The sequence below is a fragment of the Chlorocebus sabaeus genome, chromosome 20 (assembly GCF_047675955.1).
Source record: "Chlorocebus sabaeus isolate Y175 chromosome 20, mChlSab1.0.hap1, whole genome shotgun sequence".
NCBI lineage: Eukaryota > Metazoa > Chordata > Mammalia > Primates > Cercopithecidae > Chlorocebus > Chlorocebus sabaeus.
The window spans coordinates 58169246-58195999 of record NC_132923.1 but is presented as its reverse complement, the minus strand read 5'-3'; the positions used below and the strand labels follow the sequence as shown (position 1 = coordinate 58195999).

General features: G+C 34.7%; 1 protein-coding gene across 2 annotated transcripts; it reads left to right on the top strand.

The window, feature by feature from the left end:
* On the top strand, window positions 1-22240 carry IFI44L (interferon induced protein 44 like). 2 transcript variants are annotated; one of them, XM_073007188.1, is made up of 9 exons: window positions 1-132; window positions 7184-7671; window positions 8241-8289; window positions 9006-9201; window positions 14681-14833; window positions 16372-16543; window positions 20471-20571; window positions 20891-21065; window positions 21230-22240. In XM_073007188.1, the coding sequence occupies exons 2-9, from the start codon at window positions 7194-7196 to the stop codon at window positions 21262-21264; spliced, it is 1359 nt and encodes a 452-aa protein (XP_072863289.1). In that variant the 5' UTR covers window positions 1-132; window positions 7184-7193; the 3' UTR covers window positions 21265-22240. The 2 variants fall into 2 exon arrangements, with proteins under 2 accessions (XP_072863289.1, XP_072863291.1); XM_073007190.1 differs by lacking the exon at window positions 7184-7671 and having other exon boundaries at window positions 30-132.
* Window positions 22241-26754: the final 4514 nt, after the last annotated feature.

Sequence of the window (26754 nt, the reverse complement as noted above, 5' to 3'; positions counted from 1 at the left end):
TTTCTTTTCTTTCCTAGAGTCTCTGAAGTCAGGGATCTTTTAAGAAACTTCTGTCTCCAAACCGTGGCTGCTTGATAAATCAGACAGAACAGTTAATCCTCAATTTAAGCCTGATCCAACTCTTAGAAACAGGTAAGCGATTTTTAATTGAAACATTTGTACATATTTATGGGGTATGTGTGATATTTTGATACAAGCATACAATGTGTAATGATCAAATCAGGATCATTGGGAAATCCATCGCCTCAATAATTTATCATTTCTTTGTGTTGGGAACATTCCAAATGTTCTCTTCTAGCTGTTTCAAAATAGACAATAAATTATTGTTAACTATAGTTACCCTATTGTACTATGAACACGAGAACTTATTCCTTCTATGTAGCTGTATTTTTGTACCTATTAACCAACCTCTTTTCATCATCCCCTTCCTCTGACTTTCCCAACCTCTGGTAACCTCCAGTCTACTCTCTGCCTCCATGAAATCAACTTTTTTTTAAAGCTTCCATGTATAAGTGAGAATATCACAGGTAAGTGACTTCTTGCCATCCAGTGTTTCCTAGCTGTGTGTGAAGAAAAAGCTTGCTTTCTTTTTTTCTAAAAACGAGCTTCAGAGTGGAATTGCTGCTAATGATCATACTTTGCTCTTTCATTTGTCTTTTATTTTAATGAAAATTTCACACACAGATAACTCAGAGTATAAATGATCCATCCTGTAATCTGATATAGTTTTACCCGATTTTAAAAATGATTTGCTTTTTAAATTAGAATAGTTTTCTTTTACTTAAAAACAAAAACATTACAAATAAAGTTGAAGAAATCTATGACTCTCTACTATACATTGTTTTCTTTTGAGACAGAGTCTCACTCTGTTGCCCAGGCTGCAGAGCAGTGTTGCGATGTCGGCTCACTGCAACCTCAGCCTCCCGGGTCCAAGGGATTCTTGTGCCTCAGCCTGCCAAGTACCTGGGATTACAGGTGTGAACCACCATGCCTGGCTAATTTTTGTATATTTAGTAGAGACGGGGTTTCACCATGTTAGCCAGGCTGGTCTTGAACTCCTGTCCTCAAGTGATCTGCCATCCTCGGGCTCCCAAAGTGCTGGGATTACAGGTGTGAGTCACCGCACCCAGCCTCTCCTATATTTTTTACTCTTCTTTTTATTTCCAGAGGGCAACATTATCTAGACTTTGGTATAAATTATTGTCATAATTGTTTTTATGGTTTTCTGTATGTATGTGTATATGTATCTAAATATGATCTCTAGTATTACTGTGTTAAAATTACTTCTGTTTTTCCATCCTGGCTAACCCGGTGAAACCCCGTCTCTACTAAAAAAATACAAAAAACTAGCCGGGCGAGGTGGCGGGCGCCTGTAGTCCCAGCTACTCGGGAGGCTGAGGCAGGAGAATGGCGTGAACCCGGGAGGTGGAGCTTGCAGTGAGCTGAGATCCGGCCACTGCACTCCAGCCTGGGCGACAGAGCCAGACTCCGTCTCAAAAAAAAAAAAAAAAAAAAAAACTACTTCTGTTTTTATATACCAGCAAAAATGGTTTTATACAATAATTTAAAAAATTAATAGACATATTAATTTTATTTTTCTTGATACATGATACATTACATATTTATGGGGTACAGGTATTATTTGGTGATGCACTTAGAATGTGTAATGATCAAGTCAGGGTATTTGTGGTTTCCATCACTTTGAGTATTTATTATTGCCACGTTGGGAACAAGCCAAGTCCTCTAGCTACTGAAATACACAATACATTGTTTTTGACTATAGTCACTCTGTTGTCGACTAATAGAACTTCTACCTTTTATTTAACTGTATATTTGTACTCATTAACCAACATCTCTTCATCTGTTCTTCCTAGACACCCACCCACCCTTCCTAGCCTCCAGTATTTATCATTATACTCTCCACATTTATAATATCAACATTTTTAGCTTCCGCATATGAGTGAGAACGTGTGATATTTCCTGTGCCTAGGTTATTTCACTTAATATTCTCCAGTTCCACCCATGTTGCTGCAAATGACATGATTTTACTGTTTTTATAGCTAAATAGTATTCCATTGTGTAATATACCACATTTTCTTTATCCATCGACTTATGGACAATTAGGTTGATTCCATATCTTTTCTATCATTAATAGAAATTCACAACAGAAAAGTTGCTGTGATAAACCCGAAAGATACTAGAAGGAATTTTAACATATTGACCATATTAAACAATATTTAACATATTGATTGTATTCAGCTATCTTTTACAATGTGGTGTACAGACCCTAAAATAGCTCCTAATTGTCCCTGTTCTATTTTTTTTTTAATACTCATGTCCATGTATAATCCCCCCTTGCCTGTGGATGGAACCTGTGACTTAACTGTAACATATAGAATTTGGCAAATGTGATATGTTAAGATTATAATGTCCGCTATGCCGGGAGATTCTCTCCCTTGCTAGTTTCAATGAAGTAAGTGGTCACGTTGGGGAGGCCCATTTGGCAAGGAATTAAGGGTGACTTCAGGCCAATAACCAACTGAGAACTGAGGACAGCCTCTGATCATCGGCTAGCAAGAAATAGAGTTCTCATATCTACAACTATAAGGAACTGAATTCTGCTAACAACCATAGGATCTTGGAAGCATGGCCTTCTCCCATTAAACATAAACATTCTGCAGCTGTGGCTAGCACTTTGCTACAGTTTCGTGGAAGACTCTGAAGCAGAGAACCAAACTAAGTAATGGCTGGATTTCTGACCCAGAGAAACTGTGAGACTATAAATGTGTTTGGTTTTAAGCCTCTAAATGAATGGGAAATTGCTATGCAGTAATCGATAAATAGCACAATAAATTAGTCAATACTATTACTTTATCTGTAGATGCTTTAGGGTTTTCCACATATAAGGTAATATCATCTGTGAGTAGAGATGATTTTACTTCCTTTATCATTCAGGTATCTTTTTCACTTTTTTTTTTTTTTTTTTTGGCCTACTTGTTCTGGCTAGGACATTCAGTATTATGTTGAATAGAAGTAGTAAAAGTGGATGATCTTGTCTTGTACCTGATCTTAGAGGCAAAGCTGTCAGTTTTTCACTGCTGAATAGGATGTTAACTGTGGACTATTTATACATGGATTTACTATGTTGAGGTAATTTCCTTCTGCTCCTGGTTTTTTAAGTGGTTTTTTTTGTTGTTGTTGTTGTTGTTTTTTTTTTTTAGTCATGGAAGGGTTTGAGTTTTGTCAAATGTCTTTTCTGTATCTATTGTGATGACCCATTTGTATTAGTCAACGTTCTTCAGAGAAACTGAACCAACATTAAAAAAAAAAAAAGACTAAGGAAATTTGTTATGGGAGTTGGATCACATGACTTTGGAGGTGGAGCAGTCTCACTATCTGCCACCCCCGGATGTAAAACCAGGAAAGCTGGTGGTGTAATTCAGTCTGAATCCAAATGTCTGAGAACTAGTGGAGCCAGTGGTGGAACTCCCAATCTGAACCCAAAGTCCTGGGAACTGGGAAAGCTGGTGGTGTAAGTCCCAGAATCCGAATGTCTGAGAACCGTGGTGGCCTCAAGATATTTTTAAATTCCTGTTCGGATTACTTTTTGATCCACTGCTTATTCCAGAGGGTGTAGTTTAATTCTCACATCCTTGTTAATTTTCTAGATTTTCTGCTATTGATTTCTAGTTTCATTACATGGTTATGAGGAAAGATACTTGATATGGTTTCAATCTTCTTAGATTTGTTAAGACTTGTTTTTTGACCTAACATGTAATCTATCCTGGAGAACTCTCCTACAATACATATGAGAAGAATGTGTATTTTGTTGTTGCTGGGTGGAATGCCCTGTATATGCCTTATTAGGTCCATTGGGACTATGGTGTTCAAGTTCTCTGTTTTCCTATTGATCTTCTATTTGGATATTTTATAATGGATAAATTATTGTAACTGGGCTATTGAAATCTCCTTCTCTTATTGTGTTGCTGTTTCTCCCTTCAATTCTTTCAGTGTTTGCTTCATTTATTTAGGTGCTCTGATGTTGGATGAACATATATTTATAACTGTTGTATCTTTCTGGCGAATTGACCTTTTTATTATTATATGACGTCCTTCATAGCCTCTTATGACAGGTTTTGATTTACTGTCTATTTTGTGTGGGATAAGGACACACACCCGTTGCGGGTTACTTTGCAGTTCTTGCAGTTACTATTTGCAAAGATGCCCTTGTTATCACTTGATTTTCATCCTATGTGTGTTCTTAAGTCTAAGTGAGTTCTTGGAGACAGCATATTGTTGTATTTTGTCATGACGTGCTTTGACTCAGTATTACCCTTCTTTCTTTCTTTCCTTTTTTTTTTTTTTTTGGTTTGCTAATATTTTGCTGAGGATCATTCCATCTATATTTATAAAAGAGTGGCCTGTAATTCTTATTGCTTATAACACCATTAACAGGTTTTGGTATGTAAGTTATTCTCTGGAAGAACATGTGTAAGATTGTGTATTATATATTCTTCAAAATTTGGTGGAATTCAGCAGCTAGACTCTGATCCTTGAGTTTTCTTGGGGAAGTCTTAAATTAATTATGAATTTAGTTTTATAAAATAGCTATGAGACAGTCAAATTTTGTATTTACTTTTATGTCAGCTTTGGTAGGTTGTATTTTTCTAGAAATTTGTCCACTTAATTAATTCATTCTTAAGTTTATTTTTACAAAGTTGTTTATCTTCAGACCATTTTATAGTTTATCATTTATTGCATCTGTACTGATATTTTCTCTTATGTTTTTGATTTTAGGACATTCCTTCCCTTTTTTCCCTTTGTCAATGTCAGCAGTGTTTTACAAATTTTGTTAATCCTTTTGAAAACTGGGTTTTGGTTTTGTTAATCTTCTCTATTGTATACTTGATTTGTCCATTAATATTTCTGTCCATTATTTTTGCTTTTATTTTTATTATTTCTTTCTACTTACTTTGAGTTTAATTGGAATTTTTTCTGATTTTTTGAAGTGAAGGTTTATTTAATTAATTTTCAGCCTTTCTTCATTTCTAATATACATGTTTAAGCTTATGTGATGTTTGTAATATTTTGTCTTCATTCTATAAGTTTTAACAAGAATATTTTATCATTTAATTAAATTTCATTATAATTTCTTATTTGAATAATGGATTATTTCAAAATATGTTTTTTATTTTCCAACGTATGAGGGGATCTACTCGTTATCTTCTTGTTAAAAAAATGCTGGCTTATACTGTTTGTTCAATATTATAGTACTTTGAAATGTTTTGAGACTTGTTTACTTTTTAAGGTTTGTAGAATATCTCTTCTATACTCTTTTTCTTTTATTCTTGTTTTCTGGTTTCATATATCTCAACTAATTTTACTATATCCTTTAATCCCTTTTGCCCTTTTCTCTTTTGATTCTCTTTTTGTCTCAATACTTCAGTTGGTAAGTTTTCTTCTAATTCTTTATGCCTACTTGCAGTTAAATGTTTTCACTTAATTATTAATTTCAGATATATATTTTTACATATAGAATCTCTTTTTGACTTTTTATTGTATTCATTTTACTGTAAATCATTCAATCTTACCTTTTAGCTGTTTGAACATATTAAACATAGTAATTTAAACATCTCTATGGGTAACTCCAGTATAAGTAAGGGTTTGTTTCTCGTGTGTGCTCTTTCCTCTTGGTTTTCTATCATGTTGTTTCATTTACTTCGAAACATGAATGTGTTTATGATGAATGAGAGTCACTGAATAGTTAAAAAATCATAGAGATATTTTGAAGCTGGAAGAATGTTCTTTTCATCCAGACAAGATTTATTTTGTTTCTGCCGTGCAGCTGTGGACACTAGCAACTCTCATTTACTTTAATTCAATTCAGGATTGAGAATACTGAAGTATGAAATTAACTCTGTCTGCCTCCAGTTCATACTTACTTCTTCTCTGTAGCTCTTTTCTTAAATTTTTTTAAAAAATTTATTTCAATAGCACTTGGAGTATAAATGGTTTTTTGTTACATGGATGAATTATATAGTGGTGAATTCTGAGATTTTAGCGCGTCCATTATGCAAGTAGTGTACATTGTATCTAATATGTAGTTTTTTAAATCCCTAGCTCCTCTTCCTCTCCTTTCTGAGTCTCTAAAGTCTATTATATCAGTTGTATGCCTTTGTGTACTCATAGCTTAGCTCCCACTTATAAGTGAGTGCATATGGTTTTTGGTTTTCCCTGTAGCTCTTTAGAATCCCAAACTGTAGCCTAAGGGAAAGGTTTCCCAGGTACTCTCCTTATTGCACTCCAAAGTATGATTTTTATCTCCCTAACTCTATGAGTCTAGCAAATGCTTTGCTTAACTTTACAGCACCACAAATGCCTTTTCTGCATCTGACAGATGCACGTCAGAAATGTGCTCCCAAATGCCTAGCTTATCTCCCTTTATATAACTTCTCCAAATCTTTGCCAATAGCTATATATCTTAACTGCCTTGTTTGCTCTTTAGAGCTTTGTGACACATATTTTTTTATAGTTTATCTTGCTTTTCCAGTTTTTTTTATTGAAATAATTGCTGTGATGACCAATAGTCTATTATGCTGCTGTAAGACTTCTATAGCTGTTATCTTCTTTCATATTTCAGTTTCTTTATGTGCTTTTTTTTTGCATGAATTCCTAGGCTCCATTTTCTAATTCATACATTGGCACATGATGAATGTGATATGATGATGATGGCCTCTGTTCCAGCCATATGCTTTTTTAAAGAAAATTTTATTGGAACATAATCATGCTTTCTTGTTTACATATTATCTATGACTTCTTTTGTATTACAGTGGCAAAGTTGAGTAATTGTGGAAGAGACCTTATGGCCTACAAAGGCTAAAATATTTACTATCTTGTTCAGTATGAAAAAGTTTGCTGACATTTATTCAGTTTTATTTTTTCTTTATTCTTTAACTTTCTGAAGTTTGTCAATTGATTTAAAAATTTTAATGACTTTTCCTTTCTAAATTATATATTTTTATATCTAACATTATTGTGCCATTTCTGTATTTTTTGCCTTAACCAAATAATATGTTTTAATTGAGTCAGTGAAAAAAGAACTCACTGAAAGTAGAAGTGGAAAGCTAAGCTATAAGCTACTATATTATATAAGCTTCTCAGCCTATAATTGTTTTTCCATTAGATCTAGAACAATGGAAGTGACAACAAGATTGACATGGAATGATGAAAATCATCTGCGCAAGCTGCTTGGAAATGTTTCTTTGAGTCTTCTCTATAAGTCTAGTGTTCATGGAGGTAGCATTGAAGATATGGTTCAAAGATGCAGCCATCAGGGATATACTATAACAATGACTTACATTAATGAAAATATGATTGTAGCTTTTGTGCTTGGAAATTATATTAATTTACGTGAAAGTTCGACAGAGCCAAATGATTCCCTGTGGTTTTCACTTCAAAAGAAAAATGACACCACTGAAATAGAAACATTATTCTTAAATACAGCACCAAAAATTATTGATAAACAACTGGTGTGTCGTTTATCAAAAAATGATATTTTCATTATACATCCAGATAATAAAATTTATCTAGATAGAATGATGATGAAAAACTTGAAACTAAAGTTTTATGGCCACCTTCAATTTTTGGAGTGCGAAGTTTTTCGAGTTGAAGGTACGTAAAATTAGAGAGTCCTACATCTCACATTATGATTCTAATCTTTGTGTTTGGTAGATAATAATTGATCTACAAGAGCAAGGAAAGTGAGAGGAACAGTTAGATTCATGCCAATTTATACTCTTTGATAAATTCTGAAATTAAATGTGAGGAACATAAAGATTATGAGGTTTTTATCCAGAACGTATACGCTGCTTTGAGAAGAGCAAGTTGAGAAATATATGTGCAGAGACAGAGATGACAAAGGAGTTGGAGATGTGGAGAGAGAGAGATCTTATCATCAGAGCTGGTCTGTTTTGATGTATGACCCAAAAATCAGACCCTTATAACATATGACCCTTAGAACTTCTAGGTATAATTATGTGAGAGCTTCCAGAGCAAGTTAATGTGCAGAGAGGATAATTTTTCTCCTCTTCCTCTCATTATGTTGCCAACCCTGACTCCTAATTGAGCAGCTCAGCCCTGGGTTATACAAGCAAACTCAATGTCTTATTTCAAAAGTAGACTTGGCCATATTTAACCAGACAAGTTTTAAAAACTTATTATGCTATGTTTATTTCCTATAGGAACTAAGTATAACCTAGACTACACAAAGAGGATAATGAAAGCCAGAGAGTAAGTTGGATTCTTGGGCTATCTATTAATGATTTTATTTAGACCAATTGTATAAAGAATGCTGACAAATTAGTAGTAAAGATAAAACTCATGCCACTGGAATGATTAAAAAAAAAAGTTATAATGTTATTGGCATAAAATAACAAAACCACTACCAACTATGAAACTTTAAATATCCGCCTGATGACATTGACCAATTTGACTTCATTTCCACTTCAGACCAAAATTTTTCAAATAGAGTCTGGATAACCATTTTAGATAATTTTTCTGAATCCTTTCCTTGAGAAACAGCTTTTGAGAATCCTCAGTAAATGTCAAAAGCAAACTCTCTTTTTAAATTTATAGATAGCTACATTGCATATATTTTATTTTGATTTCTCCTTAATGTATTTTTAGTGAAAATAATAATTTATCTTCAATGTTACTGATATTTCTTATTACATTCATGTGATCTAAGACTAATAGTTGAAAAATTGTTTGGTTGCTGGTTACTATTTAACTTTAGTCAGACATAAAATAATGCATTTTCTTTAAGCACAAAATGTATAACTTTAGATATTTCCAATCATAGAAGATCCCATTATCAATATAATAATTAAGTATTGAAAAAATACCCTTCTCAGGAAGAGAAGGAAGCTCTAGATGACTTGTAGTGTTCTTTATGGTATTCTTTATTGGCTGTTCTTATGCTGTATTTAACCACTATATTTTAACAGGCACAGAAATAGGCTTCTAGCAGACATCAGAGCCTACAAGCCCTATGCAGACTTGGTTTCAGAAATTCATATTCTTCTGGTGGGTCCAGTTGGGTCTGGAAAGTCCAGTTTTTTCAATTCAGTCAAGTCTGTTTTTCATGGCCATGTGACCGGCCAAGCCATAGTGGGGTCTGATACCACCAGCATTACTGAACGGGTAAGTTATTTCCCTGAGGATTTTATTTTATAGATTACAATTAATATATTGTTTATGTCTTTGCCTTTTTCTCTCAGGGCAATCCTAATATACAATTAAATGCTAAATCAAATGGAAAATAGAAGTAAAATTTTAATCAGAATCACCTCCATTGTGCTATATTATAGAGAGAAGCTTTCAAATTTTATGAAAGGAAGAAGCAGTTACATAAAGAATACTTTTTAGTATTTGTGTAAAAAACAACACAAATTAAAAAACCCTATGGAAATATTTGGCCATTATATTTGATGTTCATTTTACTCATGTACCACATGATTTTACCTGGTTTAAAATGTTTTTCTTTTTTGTAGTAAAATAATGAGAATTATGCAAGATAATTTTTTTTTTTTTTATTACATAAGACCATTTTCTAAGACATGGTCATGAAAAGCAAAATAGGATTTCACTTTGGTGGGTCAACTTTGAAGGAGAACTTGAAGTGTAAATCTATGCTCTTACAAAAACTATCTTATTTACAGAAAGATATACATAAGGAAATAAATAGTAATATAGATTTCTTACTTGTCGCTCTAAAGAACTACAAATTATGATGCAACACTTGTCTAGAAAATTCTTTCTGGTTTATGCTTTTCAATGTTATCATGCACATGCTATCAAACAAAAAAATAAGAAAGGGAAAGAATAGAAAATTTTAGAATCAGGCTTTTTAAATGATTACTACAAATTAATATTGTCACTTGTTAGGCGACAATATTATGCTGTGTATTATCAATATGCTGTGTATTATCAATGCAAAATTTAGCATAATATGAGACTGCATAATAAGACAGTAATGGTTCATTTTAGCTTTTGTGTTACATCAATAACTGAAAGAATTTTCTAGGACTTTCAAGAATTACATCTTATTTCTTGATGTTGGCCAGATACTATGCTCTGGAATGGCTTTATTTTAATCTATCAGTGTAGTCTCAGAAGCCATGGCAAAGTACAGCAACACAAATTAAATTAATTAAGCATTGATTGAAATGTCTCTGCTAAATATTTACTCAGAAATAGAGACCTAAATACAAATAATGCTTGGTCCTGTTGCCCAGAGATCTCAGAGACCAATGCAGATAATAAATATGTATCATTCATTGTGATATATGCTATAATAGAGGTACTACTCAAGACAAAATTTCTCTTTCTTCCTTTTAAGTTTTAAATTCCAAAGGTCTTATTTTAAGAGAAGCTGTAGACACTGAATTCCAATGAAATGCAAATGTTATTAAAATTGAAGAAATATAGGGCAGACTTTTATGAGGGAAATAGAATATTTTATTGCCTAAAGACCCTTTCCTTTGAATAATTGAAGTTATAAAGGAAGCAAATCAATGGGTAAGGAAACTATGAAGATGCATATTGGTGCTCCTGAAATTTTACCATGTACTTTAACTCTAGTGCTTAGTGTAATTTCTTTCATGTTGAGACACTGGTAAGTCCTATTCTCCTAGATAAAAATCTTCAGTGGGATTACGCCTATGTGTTTCATGGCCCAATGAGAGCTTTTGACTTTATTACAGACCACAATAGGTCATAGAGGGTTCTCTCCCTTCTGGTTTGAGTGATACTACACCCTTGCCAGAACCACAGATGGAAAAATTGTAATTAAAGTGTCTCTGAGAAATCCTTTCCTTTGCAATTCTTCCTAAATCTTCCATATTTTCTTGTGTATGTTGAAAGTATATCTGACCAACAAATAAAATACTTTCAGAATTCTTCTAAAAAATATCCTTGCCATAAGATTGAATGTGTTTATCTAGGAAAGAAAGTTCTGCTGTGCTTCTCAAAGTGAGATTTGTGGACCCCTTGGGTTCCCAGATACATTTTAAGGGTATCTCTGAGTTCAAAACTGTTTTTAGAATTATTCTAAGTTTTTTTTTTTTTGTCTTTCCTCGTGTCTTGACACTTGAATTAATTATACAACATAGTTTTACCTATTAGCACATTAATATGAATCAAACGGTGGCACCAAACACTACTACTAGTCACTGTATTTCTCCCAATTACTGCACTTACAGGAAAAGAATGCCAGTTTTACTCCTTGATGAATAGTAACAGTTACTGGTTTTATTTAAACTCTACTTTGGAATACACATCATTTTGATATTCAGTATGATAACATGGGAAGTGCTCATAAAGTACTTCTAATGCATATTGAAATTTAGCAGTTGTCTTTAGAAAAAGCACTGGAGCAACTGAGTTGTTAACTGAACTTTTTTTTTTTTTATGTGACGTCACTTTTACTGGACAGAACAGACTTACTTATTCATACTCAGATATTTGGCAGATATCTTAATGAAAATGGTCAAAGCGACCCTGCTAATCAAAGACAAAAACAAAAACTGACAGTGTCTGTTGCCAATACCAAAATTTGAGCTTTTGAGAAAAATCAAAGTTAGAGAAACTTATATCCAGTATTCTGAGCCTGACAGATTTTCAACACTTAAGACTTATCCAGTGAGATTAATGGTGGTATTAACAAATGTGATATTTTAATATTGTATGATGAAATGTGTCAACGTTAGGAAGATCTGGATAACCCAGTGAACCAATGTTTTAAAATGTTCAATAAATTAGGTTAAAAAATCATGCATGAGTAAAAGATATGTTCAAAGTATAAGACGAACCAATGGATTTAATGTGGCGACATATAAAAATGTCACAGATTCCACTTGCAACTAACCTTTAAGAAGTTATTACTTGTTGAGCTTTGCTATATTATGTTGAGGAATATTCACAATTACCTGAAAGCTATACAGTGAAATATTACCTCCTTTTCATAGTATACATACGTGTGAGAGGCTGTATTTTCTTCACATACATCAATTGAAACATATCAAGAGACTGAATCGGAGCCACATATGAGATTACAGTTACATTCTTTAATCCAGACTTTAAAGGGAATTATAATAATAAACCAATGACACTGTTTTATGTAAATTTTTAAAAATGCTTTTTAAGTAAAAAATGTTATTTGATAAACATGTGACAGGTTTATAATTGAATTTTTAATGATTAAAACAACATTTAAGAGGAGGAGGGACAGAGCAAGATGGTCACATAGGTCTCTCCAGCAATCATTCCTCCACTGAAACATCAATTTGAATAACTATTAACACAAAAAAATCACCTCAGGAAACCAGGTGAAAGATTACAGTATCTAATTCTAGCACAATAATAACAAAAGATACATTGAAGAGGGTAGGAAAAACAGTTTTACATCATCTGCATCACCCCCCTCAATCCCAGACAGCATAGTGTGGAGAGAACTGTCATCTGCTTAGGGGAAAAGAGGGAGTTGAGCACAGGACTTTGCCTGGACTCCAATATCAGGCCTACTATAGTAATATCGAGCACTGGATAGAACCTCATGGCCCCAGACTTTAGGCTGTTATTTGACAGTTGAGCCTCTAGCCCCATGCTGGTGCCAAAGTAAGACCATGTGGCCCTAGGCTTCAAGCTTGCATGGTGGACTCAGTCCCTGGACCCCACCATGGATGGATTATTAGTGGCCCAACCTCTGAACAGCACTTAATGACAGGGATGCCGCAGTGGCCCTGAGCTTTAGGCGTGCCTCGGTGCTGCAGCAGTCACAGTGGTCCCAGGCTTTGGGACTATGCAAGGCAGCGTGCCCAGAATTTTTGGATAGGCTGATTGTTGAAGGACTTTTCCAGACAAAGGCAACCTGCAAAGATTGGAATAAGTACCTACTTCCAGAGATGTTTATACATTGACACATGGTCACAAGAGTCAAGAACAATCAGGGTAATATGACATCATTAAAGAGAGAAAATAATGTACCAGTGACCAATTCTAAAGAAATGGAGATATATGAACCTCCTGAAGAATTCAAAATAATTATTTTAACGAAGCACAGCAAACTTCAAGAAAATACAGAGAAACAATTTAACAAAATGAGAAAAATGATGAGCGAACAGAATAAGAAATTTAATAGAAAGGTTGTAATAATTATAAAAAATTAAACAATTTTCAGAGATAAAAAATACAGTGGGTGAAATGAGAAATGAAATAGAGACCATCCACAGCAGAACTGATCAAGTAAGAGTCTGTGAACTTAAAGGTAGGTTATTTGAAAATATAGATAGAGGAGAAAAAAACAAAATGAAAAGGAATGAAGAAAGCTTATGAGATTTATGGAACAGCATCAAAAGAACAAATATTCAAGTTATAGGAGCTAAAGGAGACAAGAAATTAAAAGTAATAGATATCTTAAGTAAATAAATAGTAGCAAAAAAACTTTTCAAACCTGGAGGATGATGTAAATATCCAGGTAAAGCTGAGAGAAAAGTCCCCAGTCAGATTTAATCCAAAGAAGATTAACCCAAGACATATTAAAATCGAACTGTAAAATATCAAAGACAAAGAGAGGATTCTGAGAACAGGAAGATAAAGAAAGCAAATAACATATTAGAGAGTTTTAATATGACTAGCAGCAGACTTGTCAGCAGAAACTGTACAGGCCAAGAGAGAGTGGGATGAAATATTCAAAGTGCTGAAAGAAAAAACAAACAAACAAACAAACACATCCATTGAGAATATTATACCCAGTAAAGCTATCCTTCAGAAATAAAGGATATATAAAAATTTTCCTGGATGAACAAAAGCTGAGGGAGTTCATTACAATTAGACCTGTCTACTAAACTCTTGCTAAAGCGAGTTTTTCAAGCTGAAAGAAAAGGATGCTTATAAGTAATATAAAAATATCTGAAAGTATAAAACTCACTGGTAAAACTACATGGTAAAATTCAGAATACTCATACTATAATGATGGTGTGTAAATCACTTATATCTTCAATATGAAGTTTAAAAGACAAAACTACTAAAATAATAATAGCTATAATATTTTGTTAAAGGACATGCAACATGGAAAGATGTAAATTGTGGCATCAAAGATGCAAACTGTGGGGAGGAGTGGAGTAAAAATCTGGAGTGTTTTTTTTTTTTTCTATCTAAGTGGAGCTGTTATTAACTTAATATAACCAGTTATAATTTTTTTTGTAAGCATCATGATTAACCACAAAACAAATACTAATAGCAGATACATAAAATATAAAAAGCAAGGAGTCAAAACATACCATTATATATATATATGTGTGTGTATATATAGATATATATATACACACATGCATGTTTTACACGATAAATTACATATAATTTTCCTTTTTAATTAAAAAAGAAACATTAAAATTTTTTCAGTTTTAATTTCCAACATTTTAAATATCCATAGATATAACCCACATAAATAACAGATCTTTGGGATTCTCAATAACTTTTAAGAGTCTAAAGGGGTCCTGAGACCAAACTGTTCGTGGACCATGATGTTCAAATATTAACCAATCTCTTGTCTTCTTATTGTCCTGTCTTGAATGCTGGGTGATGAATGAAACTTTACACTTAATATATATATTTTTAACAGTATAGGATCTATTCTGTTAAAGATGGAAAAAATGGAAAATCTCTGCCATTTATGTTGTGTGACACCATGGGACTAGATGGGGCAGAGGGAGTAGGACTGTGCATGGATGACATTCCCTACATCTTAAAAGGCTGTATACCAGACAGATATCAGGTAAGATTTCTTCAATATCCAAAACATTTCAGATCAGTTTCTTCAGTATTTGTCATTGAATTTTTAACCTCATAAGGCAATTTCAACTACCATAATGTGGTTTCAACATCAATCAACACTATTCTACTTTAAATGAATAAGAATTCATATAAAAAAAAGTAGACTGACTACTGTTCTTTTCTGTAACATTGAAAAATAAAGCCAAAAGGCAGGATTCTATTTATTCACATTCTAGTAAAAGATCAAGGAGATAGTGTGCTTTTATTACTCTTTACAATAATGTAAACTAATAATAGTCACTTAATCCCTTGCACTTTTTGGGTTACATAGACAAAATATTGGAACAAGTAACCACTTTGTGTTGAAATGTGATTTTATACTGTAAATGCTTAGATTTCACTACTAAATACCTAGATTCAAAATTTGGCTCTGCTACTAGCAGATGTGTACCCATAAGTAAGTTACATACTTCTCTCTCTTAGCTTCTTTTTTAGGTGTGCGATGTTGGTATTAATGGTGTCCATCTCATAGGGTGGCTAAGAAGATTAAATGAGATGATATAGTCTAAGTTCTCAAAAAAGCCAACAATGATTGTTATCTTTCTTTTAGGTATTGGGTATCAGCCTCAATTTCTGAAGAAGACTTTCTTTTGCCTCCCAATTTTGCTGAATTGAAAACCTTACCTATGTATTCATTTATTCATTCAAAAACCATTTATTATAAACCATATTTGTGCCAAACTCTAAGCCAGTTACTGAAAACACATAGTTCAATAACAACACAATCCTTATCCTCCAGGAGTTCATAATGCAGTCAGGGAAAAGGAGACACACAGATAAAGAGAGCGGGGATACAGCGAAGACATTGGAGAAATCAGGAGCATACTAGCACCTTAATTTTTCACAGCAGGGAACCAGTCAATTCAGTCCAACATTGAAATATATAGCTTAATAACTACATGTTTCCAAACTCTTGTTTCATAATCTATTTCCTTAATCTTAGAAAGATTATTGTCTTGTGGTAAGAAGACATTAACTTCAAAGTTGGTATTTCTTTTATTTTACTTTAGTTTGTTTTTCTTCCATAAAATCAAAATAAATTACAGACTTTTAATTTAAATGGCATTTGCAACATATTTTTCTTTCTTTTATTCTCTCTATCCAGTTCATTTAAGCATGCAAAATGCTTAGAGAGGAGTTTTAAGTTGTATTTAACAAATGTTAATGGTGTTTATTTCAGCATAGGATTTGATGTTAGCTTTCCCAAAATATTCTTTATACTTTCCTGCAATACTTACAATGGATGATTATCATTTTTACCACAGCAATAAAGTGTTTTTTATTTTCCTGCGAGAGAGATATAATGGCATTATGCTCACAGTGGGAAGGGAGTAAAGAGGAGGGTGCTACTAATTTGGGGAAAGAATTGCTGGGGAGGAGAGAGATAAGTAGTTACAGTATTAGAAGCATTAATTGTCTCTTTAAGGATTAAACAGAAACTCTCTGAATTCTGAATGTTACCTTATGTTTTTATAACAGTTTAATCCCCGTAAACCAATTACACCTGAGCATTCTACTTTTATCACCTCTCCATCTCTGAAGGACAGGATTCACTGTGTGGCTTATGTCTTAGACATCACCTCTATTGACAATCTCTCCTCTAAAATGTTGGCAAAATTCAAGCAAGTTCACAAAGAAGTATTAAACTGTGGTGAGTCTCACTCATCGTACTTATCCAAAAAAATTTACTTTGATATAATTATAGATTTGCCAGAAGTTGCAAAGAGATTACAGAGATTTCCCATGTACCTTTCATCCAATTTCCCTGTCACAGGTAGAGCTCATTCACAGGCATGACTGAAGAAAGACCCCAAATCCTAATTTTCAGTCTTTAAAGAATAGACTAACCATCCTTTTTTTCTTTTTTCGTGTGTGATTTTCCTGAGGCATTAGATAGGGAAGTCACCTCTTCACACTATGTGGCTACACCAGGAAGACTGAATCCAGGAAACTGATTGCTAACAATGTGTGTTTATAGTTCTATGTCATCTTATCACATGTGTAAGTTTATGTACCCATCTCTGCAACCAACTATTACATCACTTCATAGATTTCCCCCATGGCACCCACTATTCCTCCACCATCCTTAACTCTTGGCAACCACTAATATTTTCTTCATTTCCATAATTTTGTCATTTAGTGAATGTTATACAAATGGAATCATACAGTATGTCACCTTTTGAGACTGGATTTTTTGACTCAGCCTAATATCCTTTGACATCCATCCAAGATTTTGTATGTATTTATTGTTCATTAAAAAAAATTGTATAGTATTCCATGGTATTGATATCCCACAGTTTAACCATGCTCTATCAAAAAAATATTCCAGTTTTTAGCTACTGCAAATAAAACTCCTATGAATATTAGTGTTCAGGTTTTTTGTGGACATGTTTTTATTCCTCTGGGATAAGTCTCCAGAAATGTAATGCTGGGTCATATAGTAACCGTATGTTTAACTTTGAAAGAGATCACCAAGCTACATTCTAGAGGGACTGTACCATTTTACAATCCCACCAGCAATACATGAGAGATCTGATTTTTCTGCATTCTTGGTAGTATTTGCTATTGTTGCTATTAGAAAATTGTTAACTCTTCTGATAGATGTATACTGATATTTCATCAGGTTCTTAATTTGCATTGCTTAATGACTAATGACATGTGCTTATTTGCCTTCTGTATAGCTTGTTCAGTGAAATGTCTCTTCATGTCTTTTGACTATTTTCTGATCAGATTATTTGTGTTTTTTAGAACTTGAATTTTGAAAGATCTGTAAATCCTAAATATGAGCCAATTGTAAGATATATCATTTGCAAATAGTTTGTCTCAGTCTGCAGTTGTCTTACTATTATGACGATTTCTAGCCCTGCCATATCTCATCTCTCCTTTTGGAACTCTGGGACATGAATTCTAGATATTTTGTTATAGTCTCACTGTTTATTTATTTATTTATTTTTATATCTATTTGCTCTTTATTTTTCAGAGTGGGTAATTTCTATTGTTATATCTTTAAATTCATTTGTTCATTACTTTGTCCTCTCCATTCTGCTTTTGAGCATATCTATTATTTTTCCTATCTTGGGTATAATATTCTTTTAGTTCTAAAATTTCTATTTGATTCTTTTTCGTATCTTCTATTTCTTTGCTGAGACATTCTACTTCCTGCATTTGCTTCAAGCATGTTCCTACTTGGTTCTTAAGCATTTTTATGATGGTTGCTTTAGAATCCTTGCCAAATAATTCTAACATCTTTGTCATCTAATTAGGGTCAGGATCTTCTGATTAGCTTTTCTCATTCAAGTTGAGAATTTCCTGGGTTTTGATGTGACAAATGATCTTTAATTGTGTCTTTGATATTTTATTCTGTGACTCTGGATCTTACATCTTGTGTTTTTGCAGGCATATTCTGATACTGGTAGGACGGAAAGTACAGGTTTCCCATGAGGCCTTGTTTGACATCCCTAGAGAAAGGGCACTTTCTTACTGTGCCCCACATAGGATCCCCTGACATCACAGGGCTAGAAGGCTCCTTGCATCTAAGGTTAATGAAGGCTAGAGTTCTAGCTTCTCATTTGTTCTCCTCTGACACTGCCAGAGAGGGAGAAGAACACCTCATTGCCGCTGATTTGGTGGAAGTCTAGGATCCCCAAGTAGCCTCCCTTGACGCCATCAGGACAGACCTTGTTAGTATAGTGCAGGTATAAATGTGCTGGCTCCCCACATTTTTTTTTCTTCTCTGATACTACCTTGGCTAAGGACGAAGGTTGCGAAAGGGAAGGACATATCCATGGATCGGGATTGTGGTGTTTGGCTCAGGTAGTGTGGCTATTTTCTGAAAGTTCTCTGTCTTGCTACACTGCCCTTTTTCTTATGCTTTGACTAGATGGAACAGGTTTTACTTTACTTTTTTTTTCTTGTTGCTGGCTCTAATTGGCATTTTTCAGTTGTGAGTGTCTCTAAAAGCCAATCTGGGACATGTGAAGTAAAAAGAAAACCCAGAGAACTCATCTGTATATTGTTTCTTGGATCTCAAGGTTTCTAGCCAAATTGCATCCTCTTCATTTTTCAATCTTTATGTTTGATTTATGTATAATGTCCAGAGATTTTAGCCATATTTAGTGTAAAGAAGAGGGAAAAGTGTGTCTACTCCATTTGATTCAGAACTGGAAGTACTCTCACTGAAGTTTGAAAATATTTTCATATAAAGAATTGTTGGGGCATTTATACTCCAAAGCCTCATCACTTACTTTATCAGTATAAATATCACATATTTAGGTTCCGAAAAGTGCTATGCAGTTTAATGTATAGAGCATGGTCTTGGTTAAGTGAACCACATTTTTAAATAGTAGTAAACTTTGACCTTGAGGAAGGTAACTGAATTTCACTGAACTTTAGTCTTCTGTTCTTATAAAATGGGGATAAGTTTTGCATCTGAACTTAACAAACCATCTAACAAATGTCTGAGTAGTGAACATTAGATATACACAATGTAAATATATAAGCTTATATAATCACTTAACAGCTTTAAAATTATGGAGGGTTTGGGGTAAAAGAGAAATGCTAAGTTTTAAAATGAGTTTTCAAGGACGTATGGCAACACATTATGCTTGGCATGCTGGATGGCAATGCTTAATGCAACTAACTGTGCTGACTTAGGACCTCTAAAAGGACATTGTATTAATTTTGAAAGAGAAGAATTACATTGTAACAGAGGTTGAAAAAAATTATAGGTATCAATTGAGAACTGCCCTCTACCAGAACCTAGGTATTAATTGGCCAACTTTGCTAGTTATTCCTCTGAAACCTGAATGATGAGAAGGTAGCAAAAGAAATCATTTAGATTTCGGTAGGAAGAAGGTACTAAAATCTCTGTTAAAAGAGTTCTATACCTGATGTAAATGACAAGTTGATGGGTGCAGCACACCAACATGGCACAAGTATATATATGTAACAAACTTGCACGTTATGCACATGTACCCTACAACTTAATGTATAATAATAATAAATAAATTTAAAAAAAAAAGAGTTCTGGGAGTTTTCTTGACAGGCATTTGAAATTAATCTTATATTTTCCTCATAAGCAGTTGTTAGCATAGTAGAATTTTGATTCGTTTAGAAGTCAAGTGTGATTTACTAATTCAATCCCTGTGGTTTGAGGGAGAAAGGCATAGGTCCTTATTAGAATTGTGAAATCAGTACAGTTTGCTCTCATAAATGCTCATACACAACCCTCCTCACTCCCTCTTTTTCTTGTGGTTCTTTTTAGTCCCCAAAGTCCAGCAACCCCCTTTTTTCCCCTTGGCCAATTTAAAACAAATTAGTTGAATGGAATAGTAGATAATTGCAATTTAGTATGAATTTAGTTGCATTGAAAAATGCTGTCTCATGTTGGAAAAAAAGACCAAAGATCATTTCTCCGCTAGAAAAGCTTCAGGCTCCATATTGAGATGTGTTGGGGATATTTCATTCTTCAGCTCTCAAAATCACATCACCCTATAGAGTTGCTTTCACACGTATTTAATAACTTGTTGATATATTGCTATTTATGATATAAAATAACTGATTTATCTATTTGATATAGGTGTAGCACATGTAGCCTTGCTTACTAAAGTGGATGATTGCAGTGAGATTCTTCAAGACAACTTTTTAAACCTGAGTAGATCTATGACTTCTCAAAGGCAGGTAAAGAACGCTGATCATAACCAGATATTATTGTAATAGTACCACAATCATACTTGTGTGTGGGGGTGTGTGTGTGTGTCTGTATGTGTATATATGCTCACACAATGTATTTGCAGGGAAATGAAGAATGGAATCAATTGCTTGATTAATTCAAATTTATATCACACTTAAAACTGCAATGATCTGAATTATTAGTATGTTCCCAAGATAACTTATTAAGCCATTGCTCTTTGGGTTTCTTTCTTAAATTGTATTTAAAATTGGTCAAATTTCAAATATTAAATACAAGACTTACATTTCTTAAATATACTTTCCACAGGTCATGAATGTCCATAAAATGCTAGGCATTCCTATTTCCAGTATTTTGATGGTTGGAAATTTTGCTTCAGATTTGGAACTGGACCCCATGAATGATATTCTGATCCTCTCTGCACTGAGGCAGATGCTGCGGGCTGCAGATGATTTCTTAGAAGATTTGCCTCTTGAGGAAACTGGTAATCTGGTCGTTTTCTCCCCCTCTCATAAATCACTGGTGCCTTTGAAAAATCTTAAGTTATACATCAGTTATTAGATGACTGGGGCCCATCTACATGCCCTAGTCCTGAAAGTTGCATTAGGATATGTGCTTAATTTCCACTCTTGTTTGTTTGATTTTCAGGTGCAGTTGAGAGAGTGTTACAGCCCTGCATTTGATATAAGTTGCCTTGATTCTGACATTTGGCCCAGCCTGTATTGGTGTGCCTCAATGAGAGTCAATCTCTATTGATAACTTCCTTCAGATTTTGCTTTTGTTCATTTTGCCTTCTGTCCTTGGAACAGTCGTATTTCAAGTTCAAAGGCCAAACCTGAGAAGCAGTGGGCTAAGATAGGTCCTACCACAAACTACCCCTCCATATTTCTGTACCATCTACAATTCAGTTTTCGGTGACACCTTTTTAAACCACTCCAGGAAAAATGAGATATTCTTTTATTTATTCTTCTATAACACTCTATATAGAGCTATGTGAGTACTAATCACATTGAATAATAGTTATAAAATTATTGTGTAGACATCTGCTTTCTTAAATAGATTGTGAGTTCTTTGAGAAACAGTGTGGATTTTACTTATCTATGTATTCACAGAACTTAGCACAGTGCCTGGTAATGAGCAAGCATACTTACCATTACTTTTCCCTCCCACCCTCTCCAACATCACATTCACTTTAAATTTTTCTCTATATAGAAAGGAAAACTAGCCTGGGCAATATGATGAAACCCCATCTCCAGTACACACACACACAAAAAGAACAAAACAAAACCCACAAAAATTAGCTGGGTATGATGGCACGTGCCTGTAGTCCCAGTTACTCAAGATGATTGATTGAGCCTTGGAGGTGGAGCCTACAGTGAGCTGAGATTGTGCCACTGCACTCTAGCCTGGGAGAAAGAGTAAGATCCTGATTAAAAAAAACAAAAGAAAACAGAACAAACAAACAAAAAACAGAAAGGAAGACTGAAAGAGAATGAAAAGCTGGGGAGAGGAACTAAAAATAAAGAAGGAAGAGTGTTTCATTTATATCTGAATGAAAATATGAATTACTGTAAGTAATAGAATTAATAAAAATGAGCCAACTTTTTTAACAATTTACATTTTATTTCTATGAAAAAAAATTATTCCTCTTCTAACAAACCCATGCCTTATTTTCATTAATTGAATTCCAAATCATCCTAGCCATGTGTCCTTCAATTTAGGTTACTGGTGCAAATCAGTAAGAAGGTTCTTATACTCATGCTCCAAATAATTCCAAAGTCCTCTTAGTAGCTGTGAAAGCTAGTACTATTAAAAAAGAAAAACAAAATTCCCAAAAGATAGCTTTCGTGTTTTTTTCTTCCTTGAAGACTTCTTAATTCTCTTCTCCAAATTCTTAGTCTTCTTCAAAATAATATGCTTTGGTTCAATAGTTATCCACATTCTGACAGTCTAATTTAGTTTTAATAAGAATTATACTCATCTTTGGGGTAGTCATAGATATTAAGAAAGCAAGAGTTTCTTATGTCCAGTTATGGAATATTTTCTAAAGCCAAGCTGCAAGTGAAGTTGTGCTCAAGTGAATGAATGTTCAGGAGACACAATTCAGTGGAAGAAATTAACTCTTTAAAAAAGACCTAGGAATAGGAGAACCATGGAAATTGAGAAGTAGGCCTACAAGTAGATACTGGGAACAAAATTAGAGAGGCAACCAGAAAAAGTCATTTTAGGCTTATCAGTGTTGTGCCTGTTGCAGAGTAACATACCAATACACCAAAACAGCAGGTGTTGCAGTAGAGAAAGAGTTTAATAATTGAATGGCAGCAAATTGAGGAAGGTTGAGGAAACCTCAAATCCACCTCCCTGCTTGGTCTCAGTTTAGGGTTTTTAAGAGAAAGGCAGGTAAGGGGGTGAAGGTCTGGAGTTGCTGATTGGCTGGGGTATAGGGAATGAAATGAAACATACAGAGATGAAAACTGGATTTCTTTTTTTTTTTTTTTGCTGAGGCAGTTCCGTGGAGAGGGTCATCAGACTGACTGGTGTCAGCAGACCCATGGGATTCCAGGATCTGGAAAAAGTTTTAGAAAGAAACTTGATGTTTCTTAATGTTACATATGTTATCTTATAGAAATAACTAAGGGAAGTTAGTGCCTTGTGACCACGTCTATGTGACTTTTAGGCAGAAAGAAACTATAAGGAAAGGAGCTAACAGTCATGCTATAAGTAGCAGTAAGGAATTGGCTTAAAGGGCAAGCTGGTTAGTACTTAACTGTGCTTTTATTCAAAGTCTACATTTTATTTAGTGGTTAATGTTTGCTGTTCATTAGGATGGTTTCACAGTTACCATACAAATGTGGAAGCAACGGGTCCAAAAAGTAGGGCATGATTTTCTCCATGTAATCCAGGGAAAAACCAAGCCTTGGCCATTGTTGGTTGGGAGACTGAAGGTGATTGAAGGCTCACCATCATCCTCACCAACTTTTGGACCATAATTCACCCATTCCTTTGGTGGAGCCTGAAAAAAATCTGGGCAGAATGTAAGACTTTTTATTTTGTTTAAAGGGGTAACAGAGTGTGCCCTTATGAAGGAGATGGAGACCCTGCAAGGAAGAGAAGGAGTAAAGGAGAGATCAAGAGAGAGAAACAATGAGGAACATTTAATTTGACCCAACATCCTTTAGGAGCATAAATGTTGACACTAAGTTCTCCGTTTTGTGCTAAAATGGACAGTATTAGCAAAATGACTGTCAGTCCTCTGAGCCAAAGCTAAGCCATCATATCCCCTGTGACCTGCATGTACACATCCAGATGGCTGGTTCCTGACTTAACTGATGACATTCCACCACAAAAGAAGTGAAAATGGCCTGTTCCTGCCTTAACTGATGACATCACCTTGTGAAATTCCTTTTCCTGGTTCATCCTGGCTCAAAAGCTCCCCCACTGAGCACCTTGTGACCCCTCCCACCTCTGCCTGCCAGAGAACAACCCCCTTTGACTGTAATTTTCCTTTGCCTATCCAAATCCTATAAAACGGCCCCACCCCTATCTCCCTTCACTAACTCTCTTTTTGGACTCAGCCTCCCTGTACCCAGGTGATTAAAAAGATTTATTGCTCACACAAAGCCTGTTTGGTGGTCTCTTCACACAGACGCGCATAACAATGATACCACAGCTTCTTATCCTCTGGCTCTATATTGCTTTGGAAACACTTAAACATCAAATGGAGTTAAATACATATTTGAAATTTAGGTTAGGAAATATTGGTGAGGAGGCCTCAAAAAGGGGGAAACATCTTTTGTCTGGGAGGATATTTTCCATTTTGTGGATTTCCCTGATCTTTCTCTACCAACCTGAGTGGTAGTGGGGATTATCGTTTTGCTACATTTTAGAGGTCATCCAGGATTTTTGAAACTTTACATACTTTACAGTTAAGCAAGCTGCACAGCTCAGTCAAAGACAGTGCTAAGGAGTATAGCAGATGAACTATAAGTGTGTTGGGAGGTAGAATATCATCCTAAAATGAGAGTGATGTTGTGGAGACAGTTGAAATGTCAGTGCTAGAGCCTTTGTGGTGTGCATGGGTAGGTTAGGTTGTTGCATTAGAAAGTGACTCTTTCCATTAGGAATTTGTAGCTTTGTGCAAATTCACCCACTATCTACCTCAATAAAATATTGAGAAAAGAAAAATAGAGCAGTTTGAGTTCTGTGAGATATGCAGGCCCAGAGAGACATAAGTATGGTCCTTTAGTCTTGCTTCCTGTGTGCAATAGTGCCCCTCCAAACCATAGCTGGGGGCAATTGTTTAATGCCATTTTGTTCCTGACTAACTGCCTTGCCCATTATCTTCATGTTCTTGGAATTTGATTCAGAGAGCAATTTATAGCCAATTGATAGCTTATGCTGTTTTAATATAAATTCATGGTAAATAACTTAGGAACTGCCTCTTCTTTTTCTTTGAAAACCTACTTGTAACTGTTGCTAATAAGAATGCATATTGTTCAGGGCAACTTGACTCCATGCAGTTGGGTTGTAACTCTCATGCTTGGCCCAAGTAACCTCTCTACTTATATCAGTTTTTCCTGCACTTCTTCCTTTTAGGTCAAGAATATCAAGAGGAGTTACTGTGCTGGGTAATGTGTAAACCTGTATTTTGTTTAGAAAGATAAATTTGAAGACTATCACATTGCTTTCTCATAAAACAAGACAGGTCCACAATTAATTTATTTTGACACAAATTGATAGGGGGAGCTGAGTAAGCCCCGTATGCTTAATGATCAGCTGATGAATAATTATCTTTTAGCAACATAACTCAATCTAACGCTAAGGTACCCACAAGATGGCAAGGCTGATCAAAGTCTTCAGGGGGTCCTGCAACCAAAAGCCATGGAAATTTGGAAGTCCTCAAATCCCATTCTTAATCTGATGAGTTTATGGACCAATTTGTGGAGGACAGTAGACTAAATAGATCTAATTTTTGCCATCAATGTAAGGAAGATAAAAACCTGCATACCAGTTGTAAACCCTCGTAAAATCTTTCTCTGATGTTGGAGAAAATGCAGGCCACTTGGGCCAGTGAGATCATAGATGTGGAAATACAGTCAATATTCAGTTGCACCCTCCTGCAATCCCACTTCCTTCCTCAACACAATTCAAGCAAATAGACTCAAACTGTTTCAGGCTCCAAGACAGGAAGTGCAGTGTAAGCAAAATTGCAAAAATTGAGGGTATAGGGTTGAGATGGGGAGGTCAAGTAATAAGCTGTGCTAAACAATTATGTGTAAATATATTTTTTCGTTTTTAAAAATTGATTTCTTTTGCACATTCCATGACAATACCTGACAGATTTTTAAAATAAATGCAAAGAAACATATGTTCAAGTCACTGAGCTCATTTGTCTTCTGTTTTGATGAAGTGGTAAAGAAGGAATTAACATGTGAATGGATTGCTGCAATTTAAATAAGCATACAAGGATAAATTAATTTATGGTGCTTTGAGTGTATGAGACCCCCTTCTACCAGAGAGATGATCAGTGTTAGATTTATAGAGAAGGGATTATCAAATTCCCATGGCCAAGAAGGTCAGAGAGAGAGAGAAAAAAAAGTGATTCATGTGCATGGTATAACTGTAGACATTTCAAATGGACACTGTATTAGTCCATGCTCATGCTGCTATAAAGAACTGGCCAAGACTGGGTAATTTATAAAGGAAAGAGTTTTAATTTGACTCAAAGTTCCACAGAGCTGGGAGGCCTCAGGAAACTCACAATCATAGTGGAAAGGGAAGCAAACATCTTCTTCTTCATGTGATGTCAGGAGAGAAAAATGAGTGCCTAGCAAAGAGGGAAGCCCCTTATAAAACCATCAGATCTCATGAGAATTAACTCACTATGATAAGAACAGGATGGGGGAAACTGTCCCCATGATTCAATTATTTCCACCTAGTCACTCCTACAACAAATGGGGATTATGGGAACTAAAATTCAAGATGAGATTTAGGTGGGGACACAGTCAAACCATATCATTCCACCCCTGACCATTTCCCAAATCTCATGTACTCACATTTCAAAACACAATCACACCTTCCCAACAGTCCCCCCAAATATTAACTATTTTCAGCATTAACCCAAAAGTCCACAGCCCAAAGTCTCATTGGTGACAAGGCAAGTTCCTTCTGCC